This window comes from Pipra filicauda, unplaced genomic scaffold, assembly GCF_003945595.2.
Source record: "Pipra filicauda isolate LSUMZ 115617 unplaced genomic scaffold, ASM394559v2 scaffold430_size1018388_pilon, whole genome shotgun sequence".
NCBI lineage: Eukaryota > Metazoa > Chordata > Aves > Passeriformes > Pipridae > Pipra > Pipra filicauda.
The window spans coordinates 120,632-143,792 of NW_024104566.1; the positions used below are offsets into that span (position 1 = coordinate 120,632).

General features: G+C 38.9%; 1 protein-coding gene and 1 long non-coding RNA gene across 6 annotated transcripts in view; one reads left to right on the top strand and one right to left on the bottom strand.

Moving 5' to 3' along the window:
• SH2D4B (SH2 domain containing 4B) overlaps positions 1–15,216 on the bottom strand; it is a 62,110-nt gene extending 46,894 nt beyond the window's left edge. Inside the window, exons 1-4 of one of the 4 annotated variants that reach the window (XM_039385744.1) lie at positions 14,976–15,216; positions 14,655–14,843; positions 1,437–1,596; positions 170–317 (exon numbers count right to left, since the gene is read on the bottom strand). In XM_039385744.1, coding sequence (XP_039241678.1) covers positions 170–317; positions 1,437–1,596; positions 14,655–14,838 — 492 coding nt within the window. In that variant the 5' untranslated portion in view covers positions 14,839–14,843; positions 14,976–15,216. Of the gene's footprint in view, positions 1–169; positions 318–1,436; positions 1,597–2,390; positions 2,418–2,910; positions 2,993–14,654 lie in introns of those variants that run through there. The other 3 variants (XM_027720621.2, XM_027720624.2, XM_039385745.1) reach the window with 3 other exon arrangements.
• Positions 7,717–19,279, top strand: LOC120324136. 2 transcript variants are annotated; one of them, XR_005565161.1, is made up of 3 exons: positions 7,717–7,778; positions 9,718–9,878; positions 19,073–19,279. It is a non-coding gene; the product is annotated as an uncharacterized LOC120324136 (long non-coding RNA). The 2 variants fall into 2 exon arrangements; XR_005565160.1 differs by lacking the exon at positions 19,073–19,279 and adding an exon at positions 16,730–17,289.
• Positions 19,280–23,161: the final 3,882 nt, after the last annotated feature.

A 23,161-nucleotide genomic window follows, 5' to 3' on the forward strand; every position in this document is an offset into this window, starting at 1 on the left:
TCACTCACCCAGCTGTTCTGGTGAGTACCATGTAGCTGTCTGTACGTTCCAGAATGAAAAATTACAACTGAGGATTTTAAAGCTTATTAATAAACATGCACTGAAGGTGACCAGAACTTTGAGTCTATTTTAAAACACTGTTAAAAGAACCAAATTACTCTATGCAAACCTTTAATTCCTCCTGAATTTTTTCTTCCTCCAATTTGGCTGCTTTCCGATCCTCTGTTTCTATTTTCCATTTTTCTGCCACTATTCGGGCTTTTTCTTGAGCCATAGCATCCCGGAATTTCTTTGTAATTTCAGCTTCCTTTTGTCTCCTTCAGAAAAGATGTGAAAATAAAAAAAATTTAAGCCACTGATTATTTTTTTAAATTGAGGATCAATCCTTACTCACTAGTTGCCACAAACAATTAGCATAAGACTTCATGGAATTATGCAAGGAAAGAAAATATATTTAACAGGAGACCTGCCACAAATCAGATTTGAGGAAACTATCCAGAAAGTAGACAATTTACAATTTTTGATAAATGACTAATTAAAATAAAACATTCTAAATTAGACAAGTACTTCTTGGATGTCTTTGAGCCATACCTTATTTTTTTCTGTCCCTGGTTGCAAAAATAGATTTTTCTGTCACTTTTTTCTAGCAAAGCACGATCGGGAATTTATTGTTTTTTCAAATATCAATGCAAATGTCTGACAAATTCTTATGCTAGATTGTTTACTAATACTGACAATGTAAAAGGAATGCAGAGATCAGGTTGAGGCCTTTAATCCCTGCTTAAATATGCAATTACTATAAGCAAAGAAGAATCTCATACAAAAAGGGATAATATAGAATAATCTGATATTTAACTGTCACTTTTCAGCACTGCACTAAAGGAAGTGTATGAGACAGGTGGCCTACTTCTTAACAATATCAAGCATCAAAACATTTTTGAATCTCTCCCAAACCTGGGAAAGGCCCTGCTGGAAACAGCAGCATGGCACTTAGCATAATCAGTTTCTGAACTGCCAGAATAAGAATTAATGCGAGCAAAATGCAAATAAAACCAATTTTGAAAAGGATTTTGTGTACCAAATCCCCATTGTGGGCTCAGATTTGTAACACAACAAACATATTAAATTTAATCATCTCAGAATTGTTTCGTTTTTCTTTATTTACAAAATTGTCGATGGTTTAGCAAAATTCCCCAAAAGGAAAACATTTGCTCCATTACTTTTTTTTTTTTTTGTAAAAGAGGATTTTTGTTTTTCAGTATTCGAGAGAAACAAAATTACGTTTTTTACATGCTGAAAAATTGCCAAAGCAAGTCAAAGCCAATGTTCACAGAACATACTAAGGAGTTCCACCCACCGCTACCTGCAACCTTTCTACAAGGTCACGTCTCCCATTATGCCAAGCGGACCCTGAATTCACTTCCATAAATCCTCACCATAGTTCTTCTGCCTCCCTCTGTGCCTGCTGCCTGGCTCTCTCTGCTATGAGCTCCTCGGATATCTGCTCGTAGGGCTTGTCACCTGGGCCTTCTCCCATCACCCAGACCCAGACCTCGCCATCCTTCCCACGCAGCCACTGCACGCGTTTGCCGTTACCTGCAACAGCCACCGAGAACAGCCCAAAATGTAAAGACTGGCTCAAATTCTCACACAGATATAGGTGAAGAGATGGCAAATTCGCAGTTTAGAAACAACAAAGCTTGCGATTTACAAGTCAGAATTAAACGTTACTTAGAGGTTGAAAGAAATCTTCTGATTTGACCGATCTACCGTGCTGGGGTTTGTATGCTGCAGATCGCACAATCTTTAAACACTCACTGTCCCACAAAAATAAAAGTTATTAATTCTGGCATACGTTTCCCAGAATTTCGGTGTAATGATCCCTACTTAATTGTCATATTTTCTTTCTTCACTCAGCAAGGGATGAATGAAGAGCATGGAAAAAGAAATGGGGCAAAAATCAAGAGTCAGTGACATAATGTGACTTGCAATCCTTTATGCACAGAAAATGTTGAGTGTTGAGCATAGAGAGACTTCACCAGAACACCTTCAAAAAATCCAGGAATTTCCTGATGCTGCTGTATGAAGGAAGAGTTCCAGGGAGCCTGAATACTCAGAGCACACCACTCAACACTGCAAAGCCTATTCTGTTCACGTAGGCAATCGAAAGGGATTAAGTTTCTGGTTCAGCTTTCAAGAAACACACCATGCAAAAATCTACAGTTACTGTGTTGACAGAGTGATGTTAAGAACACCAAAAAAGCCTGATAGTTCTTTACAAAACAGACTACACTTGGTGAATCTTCATGTTCAAGAACAAACTACAGGACTGCAAAGGGCACTAGATTAGATCCTATCTGAATACATTCATATACAGTAATATACACTACCTGATTCAGTGTAGTTTGGTCTTTTCCCTCTGCTTTTATGCATATAACTCTCAAATATTAAAAGCATTTTAGAGGTTCATAATAAGGAATTTGTAGAAACATCTCTTACACATCCATTTTTATGTTTTATTTCTTGCAAATTTGTTGACACTGTCCTTCAACAAACAATAGAGGATTACACCACAAAGACTGCTGCCAAGATGGACAGTGGATTTATTTTAAACAATGCACACTACAAGGCCATAAATGCTCAGCAGTTCATATCACTCCCTGTACATTACAGTCCTCTAGATTTCACCCTCTCACCCAAATATATTGAGGTTAGAAAATGGTGGGTTTTTAAAAGGCACCTTGCCTCATTTGAAAATGTGAAGAAATGGACAGGGCACCATTTTTCCAAGTAGTTTTTCCCCAGTGTTCCCATAAGAGTTAAAAGAAACCTGGTCCTATTTAAATGACCAGGCTCTGCTTCTGCTTTTTCCACATCTTTCTCTACAATCACCAGCTTAGCTACTCTCACCCTCAACTTCTCTTATTCTGCAATAGGACAGTATCCATTTAACTGGATTAAGTTTCCCAAGGCACAATCAATAAGGTGTTTCTGACATCCCAGACTGCAGACAGACAAGTGCAGGAGGAAGGGAAGTGGGGCTGTTGACAGCAGGCAGTGCCCCCGCCAGCCCACACTCACAAGTGTTGACAATAGGAACTGAAGGCAGGGAACGTATCCGATCTCACAATGAAAGCTAATATTCTATATCAAATTGGAAAATGTAATTTATACGAATTCCCAGCGTTGGCCTAACAGTACTGACTTCAAGGGGGGCTGGAAATTTAAGCTAATAGTGTTTTCCTTCAACAACTCTCAAAAGCTTTTGCTCTTTCCCAGTCTATCAGATTATGTCTCAGGTTATAAATGCGAATGTGTTCTATTGCCGTTCTTATTCTGTACATTTCTGTGTTCCTGTCAACCTGACATTTATGCTACATTTTTTGGATACAGAGTTTGAATACCATCTGCTGAGACCTGACTGGTCATATCAGTATTTGCCTGAAAGGTTTTCACCTACTGCATTTCATGGTAAAGCATCTTAAGAAGTATGGAATGATTTCCCAAGAGTACCAGTCCCACATAACCAATGACAGTTTTTTTTTTAAAAGTGTTCCATGTCCTCTTTCCTATAAGGAATCTGAATATCCTAGTTGCTCTTCTTTGTCTGGTACTTTAAAAAAAAAAAAATTGGAAAACACATGCCTGATGTTAATTGATCTGTACCATAACTGGTAGATAGCAAATACTTTTACTGTTCTCACACAACTTCACTACTTCTGTTCATTTATGACCTTATCAGATGGAAAGAGAATAAATTAAAAACAAACAAACAAACCAAACCCCAAACCCACCTTTTCAGGTAAGCAGAAAAATTTTATCTTTACTTCTTTCCAGGTTTCCTGTGCCAAAGAGTTATTAATGTGTTTCTCAGAGACACAACTTAACCGTTCCAACCCAGTCCCATAAAACAAACAGCTGATTTGTAGACATCTTGAGAAATTGTTCTCTTTCTTCTTTTAAAACAATGGATCTCTTTTCTAAAGCTATAGACAGTAGATGTATAAACTCTTTTGAAACTACCAGTATAACATGTTGTTGGCTCAGCACACCCCAGCACAGTACACTGCTGTGTACACACCCACAGTTCAAGCTGAAAGACCACAGCAGCATCAAGCAACCTGGAAATTTTAAGCTTCAGCATTAAACAGACAGACCTCCATATATACAATTTTAAAACAGTTCAACTTGAGCACATATGCCTTTATTCAGGGTTTTCTCTAGAAGAAAAGGCCTTTTCACATCCAACCACCTATTTTACTTTAAGAAATGAGTCCCATGTAAAGCTTCCCTTAGACCTATGCTCCCATAAAGCTGGAGATGGGCTTTACTGTACGTTTTGATCATAAAACTTTATGGTTTAGTTTCTTAGCACATAATAACATAAAAAATGAGCGTGCAGAACAAGAAATAAGCGCCTCAGGGAGAAAATCTGGTAATGTGAAAACAGAATTTCTGCCACACAAAAAGTCTTTGCAGCCTCCAGAATCACATTCACAGTGATAGTGTCAGCTCTGCTAGGCTAATGATACTGGTCTTGTACTTTTAAAATGCAGAATCAATGGCAAGATTCGAGATTAAAGTACAGAAAATTATTTTCCCTAATACTTTTAGGAAACTAGTGTTGTCTGCTTTGCAAGCAGAGAATTACCACTATCGAGGGCCAATTCAAACAAAATAATTTCTGCTTTAAAATGTCTCTCAGGTATTAAATTTTTCTGCAAAATAAGATGTTTTGTTAATACATTTTATTTCCAAGTGAAACAGGAAAAAAAATAAAGATTCAACTAAATATAAAAGGAAGAGACAGGTCCTGACAAAAAAAAATTTGAAATCTAAGTGAGAAAGAGGCAAGAGAACCTCACGTTTCCTTTTTAGAAGCAGGCTTCTGAACCCAGTCACAAATACTAATACAGAGTCAGGAAATAAAAATTAAATCTCTTGAGCCCCAGTCTTGTGCCTTGACCACAAAAGTACTTTTTTCTTCCTGGAGAGACTATAACAGGTGGCAAATAATTACCACTAGGAAGTAGTGGACATCAAAATTAGTCTGCATTGGAGAGTAGAAATGGAAGTGTTTTAGAAACAAACATTGCTTCATCAGGAAAACTTACTGAATAATTTACCAGGTCTTCTCCATCCCTACTCTTCAGATCAATGATTATCAGCTTTAATATTCCACCATTTTTCACCTAAAACAACTCTGTAGCACCACAAGAAGACAACATTAACTCTTGCAGTTCTTTTAACCTTTTTGGTGCATCCATGAATTAGTATCTCACATGGAGTTCCTCTAAATCTACGTCTATACTGTTTTGAGACCAGCAAATTGGTTTGTGGATAATATTCCTTACTCCAAACAGATGCCAGATCAGACAAATGCAAAATCAGGTCTCTCAAATTTGCAGTGCAAGCGGATCACAGCGAAAACTTTCTAGGAGACCTAAAACATGAACCAACAGCAACTCAGGTGTGCACATGTAAACACACACAACCAAAAATTCTATTTGTTTGAATTTACAGAGTCAATTCTATAACAGCAAGGGAAGTGTAAAACAATGCCCTGGAGAGCCACAGGAAACTCAAGCTCTCACCCACAAGGATTGTGAGCTTCTGCCAGCAGCGCTGCTGATCTCACACCCACCCAGAGTGCTGGAGTGTTACCACGGGCTGTGCTGCAGGACACCCAGGCTGCTCCTGGCCTTTGTGTCACCCTGGTGTCAGCAGGGCATCATTACTGCCACGGCTGAGCTCTGCCAGGGAATATGGACACTGCCTAGTGGGAGAGAGAGGACAGCAGCTGATGGCACAGGGATGGGGAGTCCTGGTTGCGTGCAATGATCAGGCTGCATCGGGCTTCACTTTCTACCAGCTCCACGTTGGGACTAGGGCTTTAAACAAATAGTTATACAAAGGAGAACTGGGCCACACACTGTCTCAGCTAATTGGAACAGAGGAGCTGAACCTCTGGTTTAGGAGTTTTACGGGTGATGGTTTTTCAGTGTGTTTTCTGTGGTTTTGGGTTATATCTGCCTTCATTTTCTCACAGTTTAAATTAAAAGTGCTTTAAAAATAATGATAATTAGAACAAACAGTATACTACTGGAGTCAGCTTCCTTCCTCCAAGCTTGTTTGCCACTGCTTTAACAGTTACAGCATCCCCAACAATTCCCATTCATGATCCATATCCAGTGTTTACAAGGGAACTACTCCAAGGACCATTAGAGGCCTGATCTGGTGTCAAGATTGCCAGCTGGGCTGTCACTCAGCCACAGTCTGCCTGCTTAGTCGGGTGCAGATAGAGAGCATCAAGTGCCCTACTGCCTTTCTGTCACAGGGAATACTACAGAAAATTAGAAGATCACTTACTTATGGTCTCAGAAACATTGGACAGCATTCAAAGTCTGCTGAAATTTTTTCAAAAGAGTTTGCTATTTCCATGAACAAACTTATTTCTCTGAGGTTGGGCTTCCCATCATAGTTCTCCTGCTTGGCAGCTACAGATCTCTGCAGCAACAATTGACTCTCCTTCCTCACCTGCTGGAAAGCTTTGTAGTCATACAAATATCGTTTGACTTGCTTTAGAAAACAGTCTTGTTTTGTCTTTTCTCTCTCTGTGGTAGAAAAAACACTCCTGAAATTTATTATACAATTGAAATGGGCTGCATGAGTGTTCACTGCTGACATCAAGCTGATCAGTCTGATCCATTTTTGCCATGGAGAGCTAAACCATAGCTTGAGGAGTTTAGTGTGTTTGTAGGGCTGGGGTTTTTTGTCCTGCTGTTCAGATATCTGCTACACTTTGGTCTGAGCACAATGTCTTTTACATAAGATTTCTTGGTTTTCCAAGCAAATTATTTTTATGGTTTCATTAAAATAGAAGCTTGAATTTTGATAGTCTACAGGGTAGATGAGGTTCCATTCAGAGTTCCATTAGCTGCAGGACACATGTTAGAAGCACATTGATTAGGATGAAAATGTGAATGAGAGCTTTAGGCTGTTCTCAGTTCCTTGAGCTTAGCCAGTACAAGGATTTAATTATATTTCATTTTTACACAAACACACAAATAGATGCACATTATCTCACTTCTTTCTAAGGAGAAAACCTAGGAAATTTCTGTGAATGTTTTTGAGAGACTGTTCAAAGGACAGAATGCACTTCTCAAAATCTTAACTGCGGTAAATCCATTAAAATATATAGACAATAATTAGATGGTAATGAGGAAAGTAATAAAAATAACATCATCCCACAATAAACTGAAGATTTGCTATAATTAATCTGTGCTCTGCCCCTGCTAATAGTCATAGAAGCATGAACCCCCCTCTTCCACAAATGCATTCAAAAAACCCTTTCTTTTCAATTCTTAAACCAACAAGAACATGGGCAAGAATTCTGCCCCCCAACATTCCAGTTTACACACCCTCCAATTTCAACACTGTGTTATGTGCCTTTCTATTTAGGGGAGGATTTGTGAAGGGAGAAAGAAATTCAGCTGATTACATTAATATATCAACAAGGGTTGCAGGATTTCAGCATTGCTGAAAAATCAGCCCTCATGGCTCCCCAGCTGCTTCCTGATCATATAACAAACTCAATCTTCTGTTTATGGAATTACAGCCTGTTACCATGGAAATAATTATGCTGCAATATACCCCTGCAGGATCAAATAAAGGAAGAGTGATTGAAGAGAGCAAATACTAAGGGAGGAAGCAGTTACTCAAATAAGACTCTGGTAATTAAGAAATGTAGCAAGGGTAACTGTACACAACACTCAAAGGTAAGTGGGTTTGCATTATCACAGGGTATATATGCAACATATACTTATAGATTTGCACATTTTAAACCAAAAAGAAGAAAAAAATAAAAGAAACACAGAAATTAAGTATCATTTATGTGGTCTCTATCTAGTACATTCCAGATAATTTCATGGCTACCTAGCCAAGACATGCTGTTACACATAACAATTTTGTATTTGCCCACTTTCAACTGGGAGACAACGTTCAAAACTCTTTCTTAAAGATATTGTTCTAACTCCTGGTATAACCTAGAGCTAGCCTGTGGTCTGTCCTTTTTAATGGCAGATCTTTTCACTGTAAACAGTTGTCATGGTAGAGATAATTAAGATTGTATATAATGTATTGTAGTATTCATTTTGTACGGTCATTGTAATATATATTCCCTTTTCCCCATTCTGAGTCTCGTGTAGTGTCTGGAAACCATCTCACACTGAGTTGAGATGTGGGAGGGGGTTTGGACTAGGGAATTGGATTTTGGGGTTCTCAAACCACGACAGTGAAAAGATCTAAGTATACAACAGTATAAAAATCTAAGTAAACATCAGAGCAAAACTGAAGGTTTTCAAATCATTCACATCAGTATGATTCATTTGATATTTTTTCTCTTCATTAAAAAAATAAGGCAAGAACATAGCCCCATAGTTTCTGATTCCTAATCCAAATTGACTCTTGTAAAGAGTAAAAGCTGTATACAGGGCTTGGTTTCTCACACAGACCTTTCACAAAGCCTCCAGACTTTCCTTTTGCTGGAGAATAAGATAAAACCAAGTCTGCATGGTTGCTTCAGGGTGTGCTGGAAACTCAAAGTGGAAGGATAAAGGCTCTGTGTCAGAGAATAAATAGAGAACTATGGATCGCTTTCTGCACCAGGCTCTCCTACTTAATGCAGCGTGGCAGGTTTGCACTGACTCCTTTTATCAGGTACACAGGAGCACAAAAGCAGGGAGAACTATACCACTATAGTGAGGCTTTTTAGCACCCTAGCAAACAAGTGGACTCAAAGGTTATTGAACTGCCATCAGTGTCTGGCTAAATCCACTGCTGACTTGAATATATTGAGTTTTTCCATATCTTTCAAATCCTGCTCTCAAAAGCTGGTGCCATTGTCCTTGAATGTTTTAGTCATTTTTGTTGATAACTGGCACAATCAGCAGGAAAATATTGAATTTGCTTGGGTGAATCCCATTCTCCCCTTGGCCACAGTCCTGCTCTCTTTCCATATCAAGTATTTATGAGTTTGCAGACAGTGACAAACCCATATCATTACCAGAGCACTAGTATGTACAAGAAAGCCCATCTAACACCCCTGTGTCCACACATGTGGAGGGACACGATGCAGAGAAACACAGGAATGCTCTCCATGCCAGTGGCTCCATTAACCCAGTAGCCTCTCTCAAAAAGTGGCAGATGCCAGATGTTGCAGATACCAGGAGCACTGAGGATTGTGTGAATGCAAGAGAAGGCCCAAGTAGCCAGCAAGATCCTGCTGTCACTTTTCTGCAAAAGTGAGAAGTCAGCTGCAGGGCAAGATACGAGACTAAAAAGCACAGACTTACTGCTAATCATAGGAGGGCAGAGAATTCCCTCTGGATTTGTTCCATCTGGTAAAAATCTAGGTCATATGGCAGTTAGAGGTGTCTTGCAGGCCCCAGGTCTGGAGAAGTGAACAGAGAGTTTAGAAGCTCCTGTCTGACTGTACCTCTTCCTCAGCCACACTGAGCACGAGCTCTGAGCAGCCGAGCTCTGGCCCCAAGGTGTACAGTATTAACAAAGCTGCAGCTCATCTCAAGCTGCTAGATATGTCATGAATGTTACATTTAATCTTGTCAATGAGTTCAAATTAGTTGGGCTCAGTCCCCTAATAAAAATTATTCTAAGATTCTTGCTTATGTTCTCCTGTTACTGTTCCATCTGTAACAGAATTGGAAAAAAAAGACAGGGTTCTACAGAATTGAAGACCACATATGGACAGAAGTTTCAGAAATATTCAAGTCTGATGTCTCTGGTTAGACCCACATCCAATGATACAGAGAAAGAGACAATGGACAATGACAGGAGCATGTCTCCATGGGATTACCAGGGTATGTAGAGGCCTTAGCATGAGGAATACATTTCTGAGTTCAAAATCAGAAAAAACTGTCAGTGCATGTACATCTACTGAAACACATACCCACTCACTGGCCCTCTCATCTGACACTGATGTATCCTCCAACCATCCACTTGGGATATTTGAAACACTTGCTTCCAAATAGCACCATCAATTCTCTAACGATTTTCTAACACAAACACCATTTATACAAATAAATTATTTTCTAGCCATGCTGTGATAAGCCTACCTTATTTTCTCACAGCTACTCTTGTTAAGGACAGGTAAATAAGAGTGTTTACAAATAGCTCCCAACTGAACACCACGAGCTGCAGTTCATAATGAATAAATGTCAGAACAAGGAGCAGCAGACCAGCATTATCTCCCCTCCCACATGGCTGTCCTTCAGCTACCTAATGCTCAACAGTTTTTGAGATCTCATTTGGGGAATGCTGACCATTCTAGATACTACATCAGCATCAAAATCCAAATTGGCAGGGTCCTTTGCTTAATCCCAACTCAGCTGTAGTGGTTAAAGGGCTCCTGCCTAATCACAAATATGTTTGCTTGCAAATTGCAAACCTGCCTGTCAGTCACTTCTCACTAAACCCCAAAGGGAACTTGAAATTTTGAGGAGATTTCTCTCAGTGATTTTAGCACAGTAAGAACAATCAAACTGTTTCATTACAATGAAGATATGTTCCTGAACCATCTGCCCAGGAGCAATTTGTAAGTGAACTGAAGATGGACCTCCAAGAATTCAGCTCACTTATGGCAATATTCCAGTCATTATTTAATTAGAGCCACAAAATATTTCTTTTACCTTGAATAATCTCACTAAATACTGCAACCCACAAGATGCCCAAATTCTGCTAATAATTTTAGGCAAGATACAAATAACAAAAACATGGGAACAATTTATTCAGTATCTTCTAAAGGAAATACTTCATTCTGAAGTGTTATCTATATACTGCTCCCTTTTAAACATCAATCTGTGTTTTTAAAATGGGAAAGAAATTAAAACTCTTTAATAATCTGAACACATACCATTCACCCCCAAAGTGAAATAATTTCTTTAACATTGACTCATTCTGATACTAATTTCAGTTTTAACCTTTCCTCAAGACACAGGGAACTAAATAATCCAAATGGAAAAACAGGCACAATTTACCATTCACTGCAGGTGACTAATATTATTTTCTTTAGAAATTAAGAATAAGACTAGCTACACAAACTGGTGTACACAAATAGTGTACACCACTATTTGGCTTGATAAACACTCTCAACAACTTATATCTTATTATGGTTTGGACGTGGTTTTGTTTTCTACACTGCAAATTTAATAGTACTGAATAGGACATTTATGGACAATCTGTGCTCAGTGGCACTTCTGTAAAAATCAATGCAGATTTTGGGCTTTTGCTAGTTGGTTTCCAAACATTTAAACAATTATCATGCTAATGAGTGTTCCTTAAACCTGTTGATGATTTTAGCTCTAGCACAAGGCCATTCTGACCTGCATATGCCACTCTTTTTGTCCCAACTCTGCACTTACAGTTTCCATAAGACGGTACACCTAAACCTCGCACAAGAACACTTCATCCTCAAGTCACTGTAGGAAATCAAGACTGGATTCACAATCACTGCTCTGTTTTGGAAAATCCACCCCTTTCTCTATGCTGCTGGATGCACACATACCATTGAAGCTAATAAGCTAACCTAAGCTCTTGAATTGATGGACAATTGTAGCAATTGGGGTATAGAACTCCGGATCAAGCAGAAAGCATTTTTAACTACAGAAGTGCTCATTGTCATTAACTTCTTTTGTTCAATATCACCATATCTCATCCCAAAGAGGTGGGATATGCAGCTATTCAAACTATAACAAAAACCAGAGGGATTTGAAAGGTAGTCCTATAAAGACAATTCCAATTAAATTAGTTTAAAATTATTTTATACAAATGCAATGTGGTATTCACAAGCAACATACACATTTTCCTGTCGATTATACATTCTTAGAAACTCAGAACAACATTAGAGATATCAAAGTCTCACATGTGTATTCTGCTCTATGTCAGCCTGCCAAGATTTCTATAAAGCCAGAGTAACTCTTGGCTTCAACAAAACGGCATGAATATAAAACCTGTGTCATGCAGTAGAGTCAAAATCAACACTTGCAGATGAAACAGGTCAAATCCCTTGGTTTCAAAGGAATAAGGAACACGTAATTGTGGTAGCTTTGCATTTTTTTGGTAGCCACTAATTTAAAACAGGGATAAAACCACTACAGTTCTACACTGTGTAGCAGGGGAAAAATGTTTGGAAATTCATTTATACGTCAATGGCAACTGAAAATTAAGCAGTTTCAAGGTCTAAAAAAAGTTGATGTCAAATTTCTTCAAGAAAAAAAACGACATATTTTAAGATAAGAAAAGATTATTGTGATCTACTCTGACCTTTTGAGTCATATAGGCAAGAATATTGCACAGTAATTCCTATCTTATACCCATATTTTGTGGTCGGGTTTTTTTCAGCTTTTCTTTTTTAAACAAGAAGCTGGCTCCACTGTGAGACCATTTACCAGCACATTATGGAACTGCACAGTAGCAATCAATTACAAGTATCTGTACAGTTAATGACCAGCAAGCCTGAAAGAAGTTGTATTTTCTAACTCTGGTCCACATCAGTTCACGAAAGTAAAAGATATTTTCAGCAGGACCAAGTGTCTGAATTTCAAATCTGATTCCAGCAGTTCTTCAATACAGCTCTGAAGGAAGCAGAAAGTTTCTAAGAGTGGGCAAAAGTCAGACCTAAGCAATACCTTAAATTGGCAATTTAAGATGGTAAAACAGAAAGTGGCTATTGTGAAATTTAACTGAATGTGTATTTGTGAATACCTTTGTCAGAGCAAATATAATCTATAGGTTACTCTGCAGCTCTTCTTTCTCTTACTCTTTATAAATCAGAAAATTAATTACCCAGAAAATGGTCTCCTGTAGTAGGAAGCTGAACAGGTCTAATGTATAATTTATATATGGAAATTTAGGTGCCAACACTGTGACAAATCCTCATGTAAATATTTTTGCAGTTAAATTTTTCTGTATCTGTCTTCCACAAAGAATGAGCATAACAGATTATCTCGATGATAAGACCTTATTTTGGTACGTGGGGCAGAACCGCATTTTTAATTTTTTCTCAGCTACAAATCGATCTACATGAACAAGGTTTTTGTGCTGTATGAGAGAAGCTATTTTGATGCCATCCCTCTTCGGAGAGCACCATTCACAGTGAGAGCACTAACATGAAGAAAACAGAAATTAAACAGAATGAGGTTTTCCAACATCCACCTTGCCATCTGTGAGGGGGCATTTTAAACTCTTGTTATGGCCGATTAGGGTGCTCTGAACATTCCCTCCTTATTTTGAGACTGCCACTGTAACTTAGTCTAGTCATTTCATAAAGGCCTGTGCTTCAAGGGAGCCTTGGAAAATAGTTTAGGTTTGTAACACACTTCTATTAACAGTCTTTGAATTGATAACTATTTAATGGGAACTTCGTAAGGTTCAGAAGCTCTAAATATTTCAAGTCTGACAACTGAATCCAATAATTTCTCTGTATTGGGGTGCTTTCTACCATGGGCACGTTAAAATAAGCAACACTAAACACTGACTGCAGTCCCATAACCATTAAAGTACTTTCTCAAAATCAGCTACCAAAAGTTATTGAAATTTTTGAATATTCAAGCTTTAATAGATTTAAAGATAGGATAAGATCTTTGGCATTTTGCAGGGAAAGGAGTGTTTGACATATCTCTGACATTTCCTTGTTGAGTGAGGAATCACTGCAGTTACATTTCAAAGCTGAAAATGTTTTCTATCTTACACCAGCCTAACAACATCATCCTGTGACTGGGGAGAGAGTTGGAAGTCACTTACTCAGAGAAAAGAGCAAGGAGCTAAGAAATTCTGTTTATTTCAAACCACTTGGACCCAAGACTAGTCAGTTGAAAATGACATTTGGAGAGGCCTTTTTTGATATTTCTTCCATTATTTTGCTTATTTGCTTTTGAAGTCAACACACACATTCAGCATTCATAACAGCCTGTGGAAGGAGCTCCATATTTTAACTACATATTGCATGAAAATGCATTTCTGGTTTCTTCTTCTTAGGTTTTGGTTGTTTACTTTTTTTGCAGCCTTGCCACACTATTTTCCTATTCCCTAGACGTAATCTCTTGGAGACTGTTCATTAGTACAGTTGGAAATTTAGTCTCATATGGCATGGCTGTTTTGACATTATGTCTTATTCACAAACAGCCCTTCCTGACAAGCTGAAATTCATAAATTTATCTCCTACTCCAGCTACTTGGAAACATTTTATGCCAACTCAAGAAACCTCAACAGCACAGGCTTTTGCCTGACTGACAGTGAGGAGGGGGATGGCAGGTGAAGAAAAAACCCACAGGAGTGGAGGGGAAACTTGGTCATGGTACATCTGTTACTGAGAGAATAGCAGCAGTGACTCCTGACTGAACCATGCACTTCAAAACGATTCCCCTTACTCCAACATTAAATTACTCCCTGAAGAAAGAACCAGCCTTGAGATACAAGGAGCAGGAACAAAGTGCTTTTGCTGTCCCGGACTGTCTTTTTGCCTATGGGTACAGATGGCACTCCTCCCTGTAGTCTCCTCCAGATCCCTGCTGTGCCACAGCCAGTTGCATGCCCACCATCCCCAGACCCTGAGCATAGAAGGAGGTCACAAATCTTACTCTGGTTGCGCCTCGCTGTCTTTCTCAGCACAGCCTCCTCCAGTCGGGCTTTTTCTTCCCTCTCCTTCCAGCGCCTCAGCTGCTCTTCTCTCATTTTGTAGAACAAGATCTGCTTTTGCTCTTCATTCAGCTCTGCCAAGAGCTCAGGGTCAATATACATATCACGCAAAATTTGCTGCAGCATGGTGACTCCAAGAAAAAAAAAGGAAAAAAAAATGAAAAAGAAAGAAATCTGCTTCTAATTATCCTTGTCACTACAGTGACAAAACCCCACTGATGGCACTCCAGAAAGCAACCTGCAACAAAGGAGCTCTCCCACACCTGCCTGCCCAGGAGAGGTTTGATTCTTGCTCTGGCCCTCTTTGTGCAGACATGTTCTGCTCCTTGACTTCACAGGGACAGAGTTCTCTGCTTATCTCATCCTCCAAAGGCAGGGACAAGTGTCAAGGGAATGTAAGGAGGAGAAACAGGCAAGGATAACAACAAAACATAAAATGCAAAGTCCAGGAGAAAAAAAGAAAAAAGTCACTTCAGTGGTCTTGACTGCAAACCACTAAAAATTAGGGATTCTTGCTTGAACCCATCAGCTTTGTTCCTTGAGCAGAAGGAAATTCAATGGAGAGAAAGTCTCAGACTTTCAGGTCAAGCAGTTCCCTTCAGCAGCAATACATTCCCAAGGGTGTAAGTGTTGCCAAGGGTTTATAGTGATGTCATGGCTACAGGTATCACCTACACTAACAATATCTATGTCACTTTGGGAACTGATCTCTCCTGATAAGAGAGGAGAGACGAGTTTGCGTATTATTTCCCAGTCTAGGCTGTTAACTAGTCTCAACAGAGTAAGTCATATTAGAGGTCCTATTTACCTGGTGTTGACAAATACTGTCATGCAGCAAACTGATTAAAATGCCTCTAAAATTAAAAGCAGATGTAACAAAAGCCACACGAATCTTATCACTTTATAAATAAATTAATATTAATTAAACAAGACTAAGTTTTCAGCAATTCATGCAGACTCTGCAAGCCCTGATGGTAATTCATTTTCCACTTGGTGGCTGGAGAAAGTTACAATGGTGCTCTCCCAGGAGATTATGGCTTTTCACTATGTGACAGTTTTATTAAAATTGGTAAAACAATATTATTTCAGCACCAGGGCCAACAGCCAATTAATTATATAAAAAACAAAGCAAAAGCAAACCCTCTGGATTTGGGAGCCAGTTTTCACTGGACAGGGGCTCATCTCTCAGCTCCTCCAGGGAAGGGTGGCACTTTGTGGGAAGGGGGCCACTTTCTGAGATGAACTAAGACCTGGCCACTCAGAGTCATAACAAAACACAGACCATTTGCAGGCTGAGCCACATCCTTCTGCTTGATGTTTGCACAAGAAGGAAGAGCAAAAGCAGGTCTGCATTTCCTCATGAGAAACCTGCTTTATAGATAGGGAGCTGTCAAAGTCTTATATGACTTCCATGATATTATATTCAAAAACTTAACTGCTAATCCATCTATTCATGTATCATTCTTTTGATGTATGCAAAATAGTAATGTCCTAATTTAGACAGAAAACAAAACTGATATAAACCAAAATTCCAGAGAAGACACTGTATCACCTAGAAGCATGATTGTGGCACTGTATTCACCTAGAAACCAAAGATTAAGCTTGAATGATGCCTTCAGTTAAAGCAGAATTTCAGAACCCATGTTTGAGCTTTAAAGAGTTCAAGTCCACATGCTACTCTGCAATTCAGGATCTCTCTTATGTACAGATTTTATCTCCTAAAACAAAATACATTTTCTATTATTACTATTTTTTAAGAAACAGGGTTTGGCAAAAAAAATCCTAGGGTAAGGAAGATTTTGTTACTGCTTCTTTATTTCACTTGGTCAGGTACAGAAAAGTGAGACCCTGAGGGCGTTGGCTTTGTTTCTCTGCTTTTATTCAATTATATTAGTGCTGTGGCTCCACATTTTGGCACTAATTGAAAAAGACTCACCTTTTCAAAGGCTTCAGGGCAAGCAGTTTTGCTGTTTTACTCATTTGTCATCATTCTTATTTTATTTTGCTTGACTTCCAGACCAGAAATCAAAGCCTGATCAGAAACTATCACAGTGCAAAAAACAAACTCTTCATCATGGATTATGTGCATTTAAGCATGACAAGAAGAATCATTTCTGAACTGCATTCAGCTGCAGAAGTAGCTCAGGATGGAGACACAAGACAGCACACAAACAAATTTTCAGGCAGCTACTGGTAATTTTCAATGAGCAACCACCCAACAAAAACAGCAAGAGCAAGGAGATGAACAACCCATTGCCTGAAGATTATTCACCAAAAATATTTGAAGATGGTAACCAAATGATCAAGTGGAATTAATCTGTGGGGGAATTATTTTGGTTTTTTAGAGGTGGAAGTGCTATCTAATCACAGCAGTGAATCTGATCGACTTCCCCTGGTGTAGCTTTTCTCTGGGTTGCAGTAATCCCGAAATAAAAAACTGGAAATACAAAGGAGAAGCAAGGAAGATAAAAGAACACCCTATCTACCATAAGCCAAGATCCAACAGAAGCAGAAAGATACATCTTAAATTTTACCCTTAATTTCCTGTCCAAGACAAAAAGACTCTGCTACACACCACTCGGTCTTTGGACTCCCACATGAGTGACAGTTTTTCATCATCTCTTTCTCTCTCTTTGCTATCACTGGTAGCTAAATTTGTTTTATGACTTGCATTGCTTTATGGGGTGGAAAATCCAGGAGAATCAGGGGAAAGAATCAAGGTTTTTTCACCAGTCTCTTCTTTTCTCTTACTAATTAATAGTTGATTTGATCTGATAACAATCTGAGAATAGAGCGTGTGGCAGAAGAGAGCTGGTTACCTCCCTGCAGATCCCAAAGGTACAGAGAACCTCAGTCATGTGAGTAAATACTAGGCATGCTTGAGAAATCATCCTATGTTCCACTTATTAGAAAACAGTAATGGTGGATGGCACTCTGAGAAATCCATGCTTTGCATATTTTGGGCCAAACTAGGCCCAGCCTGTTGGCTTCATCAAGAGTTGAAGCTCCCTCATCAGGAGCTGGCAACACACTACCATTCTATGCTGAGCACCTTGCAGGATATTTGACAGTAGGTCCAACTTCCATATATCCCCACCAGGCAAGAAGCACTAAGAAGCAATAAATAATTCAGACAAGTAAGTTTAATCACTAACCACTACTCCAGTACCTCAAATTTCTTCTGCATCTGACAAATCTTTTCAGAATTACATTTCTCCCCTCTGAAGAAATACTTTTGAAGCACTAGTAGAAAACAATTAAAGGACCTCTCTGATACAGTGAGAATGACCCCAAACATGCATTGCAAGGAATAAAAAAACATGACTACACGAAATATAGTCATCTGCCCTTTTGTCATAAGTCATGAAGAAGATGGACTGCAGGAAAATCCTCCCCCTCATTCTTCTTCCAGCCCAGTTTATTTTCAAGCCTCTCCACTTGCTTTCCTGCCCACTGTGATGAAGCTTCTTGAGAAGCCAGTTTCCTCAGCTGGCAGTCCGAATGTAAGAACTATCCTGATTAGCTGTGATCCTTTATCTGGAATGAAACAATATTTGTGTAAAACCATTGTATTTCTACACCGCTTGTCTTCCTTCCTGTGCAGACATCATTTTAGATGCTACTGCCCTCTTCACATCCTTCCTTTAGTTTTTTTTAATAGTAGTGTTTTCACAGCCCACTCCCATAACACACAGGGGTGTCACAGGCATCTGTGCAGCTTTGCTTCCTGCTCACCCTCTTCACTAACAGCAAGCTAGAGAGAGATGTCTGACAATCAAAAATTCAGAGAAAACACCATAGTTAAAGTCAAAAAATGAGAGGTCACAGATTTCCTTCCATAACCAAGAACAGATTTTATAACTCTGAACTTATACTTTCAAAGGGAGAGGAAGAAAACAGTTTTTCTCTGCTTTGAAGACATGGTCCTGTTACAGGGATAAAGTTGCTTCTCTCTTCTGTATCCCAGTGAATCTGTTGTCTGTACATGAAATGTTCCCAGTGGTAACCTATGTCAATTCAAAACTGGATTTTTTAACCTAGTAGACACTGATTCTCATCATAGTTTACCTTTTCATGAATATTTCAAATACGTGGTCTGACTTATCATGAAGAAATTATCATTAACTCTCCTGATTTCTCAGAAAATTAAACAACTTTATGAGGTTTAAAACTGGCAACCGTGAAGAAACACCAAACCTTCTATAAAAACTCTTGCTATTTCTAGGATTAGCTCATATGTTGTAAATGAATGAGTTTTGCAGCTCCAGCCAACAAAGTCAGAAAGCTAAGGGACAGGAGATAACTCAGGCAAAGCACAAAATTGTAAAAGAAAAATTTCTCTCTTTCCTTCCTTTCCCAGGTCTGATTAATATTTGGATTAATTAATGACTCTGAAGAGCAGGGGAAATTTGAAGTAAGGATACCCACTTCCTGATTATGGCCATCCATCATCTTTCCAGCCTTCCTGGGAAGTATTTGAATATTTTAAAAGGATAATGAAGTCTCCAGTGCTTTACCACCTTGGTTACCCCTCGTTCAACAGTCCAAGCTAAGATAAAATCATTACAGAAAGACATTACATCTCAAAGGCCTGTACACAAAATAAAAATTACTATTAATGCAGTTCTTTGTTTGCAGGCATTACATTACTGGCACACAACTTGATGATCTAACTATTAGAACTCTCTGCAAGGAGCTCAGAGCTGTTTAAAATTTAAGTTTGGTGTTTCCTTTAATCTTAAATGGAATCTTCTGGGACTAGATACACTCCGTCCCATCTCTGGTGTAGCATCTTTCTGGCTAAGCACTCCTCAGCACTGCCACTAGAATTCATCTGCTGGGGAAGGGGGAGGGAGAGGAAAAGGCACAGAAAAACATTTTAATTTCATTTTCTAAGAAAAGAGGAAGTGCTTAATTGGCTAAGGCCTGCAAATCTTTTCATCCATTTTGCTCTGAGCATGTGCAGCCTCCCTTCCCTGCAGGGAATAGCTGCCAATGCTGATTAATGCTGAGCCAGCAGAACAGCATTTTCATTTGGATTTTATGACACAGCCATATAACTCACTTTAGCCATGTCATTTACATAAAAATATTGTGCTATAACCCACACATTACGGGGAAAGAAAGGGGTGTAATGAAACTCTCTCCTTAAAGAAAGGGATATACTTAATAGAAAAACCAGTAAACAAAAAATGTGGCAATCACGATTTCCAGACTGTGAACTACATGGCCTTAATCAAATTTTTTTTTGTGGTTTGTGTCTTTGTATTTTTCATTTTTTATGAGGAAGGAGTGTGCAGCATTTTAATTGTTCAAGTCCTGCTGAATCAGCATCAAAAAGAAAACAGTAGAACTTGGAACCAAAAGGTGCAGGAGGAAGCTGATCATGTAAAAGGGGAAAGGTAAAATGAACATTCGTTTGACATCTTCCAAACCCTACAAATCTGTCACTAGAAAAGCAAATATGTTAGGACACTCCCCACAACAAACCAGTCTTGTCTCTGCTTCACAAGTTCCCGTCAATTAAAAGCTAGAGAAAACAAAACCAATTGAGAACCAACCCTTCCCCACCTCCTCTATCACAGATATCTGGGTGTAACAAAACCTGCCTGTTTTCACTCCATTTCCATAGTCAAGGCTGTGGCTCCCTCTAAGGGCTAAAATGAATTTCTCAACAGCACAGTCTGCAGCTGGATCAGAATGATGGTTTCTCTGAAGCTGCTATTCCATTACAAAGCACGACATAAAGCAAGAATGAGGGTATGTTCTTCCAGACCTTCCTTTTCTATACAAGGTCAGTATTAGTAAATCAGGCAAAGACATGTTTTGGAGCATGGGCAGGCTTTGCATATTCATCATCTTCTTTGTTCTGGTTCCAGACTGCTATTTTTACAAGACACTCTCATAACTAAAAAAAAGAGAAGAAAAAAATTGAGATAAGTATAGCAAAGTAGGAATTAAATAGATTGATTAAAACCTCATCTTAATGAAAAGAAATGCAGCAGAAGAGCTGTCGGTGAAGTGATGTTAACTCGGGATTTTAATGGTGTAATGATGATTTACAGTGGCAGGGGTCTTAGCTGTCTGGTATTTTGGTTGTTTTTATTTTAATTAAAATCTGTTACTCCTCAGTCCCACATGGAAATTAGACAATCCTAAATATAGATAGCACTGACAGTAGGGAAAGAAAAAGGGATGGGAACTAACCCAGAAAAGGTAGTGTTTGGAGTCCATGGCTTCAGAGAATGGAGCCATCCTTCATTACTCCACTCTCCCAAGGTTAATTCTGTACTCTGCAACACCACTTGCCCTTCAGAAGTCACATCAGTGCTTATTTTTGCCTGGCAGGGTGGCAATCCTATCCAGCAAGATTACTTTAGGTCTATCCCTTCGTGTTCCACACTACAGCTGTTGTACACACAATTACACTGGAGCCTGTGATGCCTTCATGGTTCAGCACAATTTTTCAGAGATTTGGGGAGCTGGGGGAAAGGGCAGCTCTCCAATTTTTCTTCAAGTTGATAGTAGATATTTGACGTTCTGACTGGCATTACAAAGGTCTGAGGTCAATACAGGTTTGTTAACTTTAAGTTTGGACTTGTTTCAATACCTCTATAGTACAGACATGGATGCAACCCAAATTAGAACAGTACATACTTGATGTTCATTGCTATTAATATACTCACAATAGCACAATACATCAAAGAGCTGGCAAGTCCCATCATATTTTTTCAAATGGAGAATGAAACATCCACTATTAAAATAACTCAAAGTGAAAGCTAGTAAAGTAAACCAAACAGAAAAAAGCCAAGATTCCTTAAGAGAATTCATCTAAGAAAACATAGTACATAGGTTTGCAAGCAACAACTAGTGTTCCATGAGCCAGGCACTGTACAGACATTACCTTGCAGAAAAGGGGCAGAAAAAGAAGGCAAACCACTCACATACTCTGCAGTTAACTAAAACAGAGTTCTCACTACTTCACCATCCTCTCACTAGGATTGTGCTGTCTAATCCTATTGGTGTTCATCTCATTTACCAAGCAGTAATCAAGTTCTTCAGATTGGACCCTCAGCTGCAAATGGGGTGTACTCGGTTGGCAGGCAGCAGGCTCTGCTTAGGAAGCAATTATAGCTCACTAAATGTCTGCAGGGATCTAGCCTTAACATAGATTAAAAGGCCCGCTGGCAACAGCCTCCAAGGAATTCCTTAGTTCAAAAAGACATGCAGAATGCACTGCCTCCTGCTCTCCTATTCACACTGCCTTGCTCGTGTCAGCTCCTGAGGTTGCACTGCACTGTGTCAGACACAGCGTGTGCTCACACTGCAGCTCAGCCCTGTGCGGTGCAAGTGCAAAACACATCAGTCCACCTGTTTCTCAGCAGAAGTCACCATAACTGAGGGAGGCCACGCATAGCAGAATTGGATGCCTTTCAGCTCTGCAGTGACAGGCTCTTCTTAAGGCTCTACACACCCTTTTTTCTTATTGATTTACTTCTATCCAATCTTTGTAATGAGCTGCTAACCTAGGATGAAACTCCAAGTACAAACAGCTGTCTAAAGAACACTGGTATAGTCTGTTCTTCTTTCCCTGTCCCCCCAGCACACACCTTTCCAAGATCCAGCTCTCTGCATATTGACAGGATATATATCTTCAAGCAGGAATTCAGTATTCCTCTTTACAGGAATTATTCGCTTTGTGTATCTGCAAAGCCCAAGACACCTTTGAATTCCACGACCTAATTGCTACATGAAATTATTCCAGCATTTGGTATGTTTTCAGTGAAATTCATTACAATAAGCTACCCAAGAGATATCATGCACTGAATTATGCAAGTTTCTTCTCTCAGATACATATTAACTTATGAAAATGCTCAGTTAATTCACTTTTTTTTACCTAACCATAAGTGCACCAAAATGTATCATGTGAAAGCTAATTTTCTTTAATATACTCCCTGGTATAATTTAGCTGCATTATACATAATGCAGCAGTCATATCATATCAACTTCACATCATATTAGACACTGCATTATGGCAGCTAAATTGATTACTTGTGTAATTGAAGGCCACTGATACGAAAATTTTTAATCATTTAAGTGACTCATCAGCTTTGTATACAAAATGTCTTGCTTTAGTGGCATCATGTAAGTGACTTACTTTCAGAGAATAGCATTTTTGTCCATTTAAGCCACTTTCTTTTCTTGTCATCTTTGTTGGCAATACAATCCTACAGAATTACAGAAGGCAGAGCATCATCTGAATGCAGACTTAAAAGGATTTCTTTTGACTATCAGACTCTTGTTTGCAAGACCTAACCAACAATCCAGCTAGACAAAGGTAGTTTTGTTTCTGGTGAGGTTTTGGGTGGGTTTGTTTTGTTCTGGTTTTGTGGTTTGTTTGTTTTTTTTAATTTTAAAATTTCACTCACCATAAGAACTGAAATTGTTT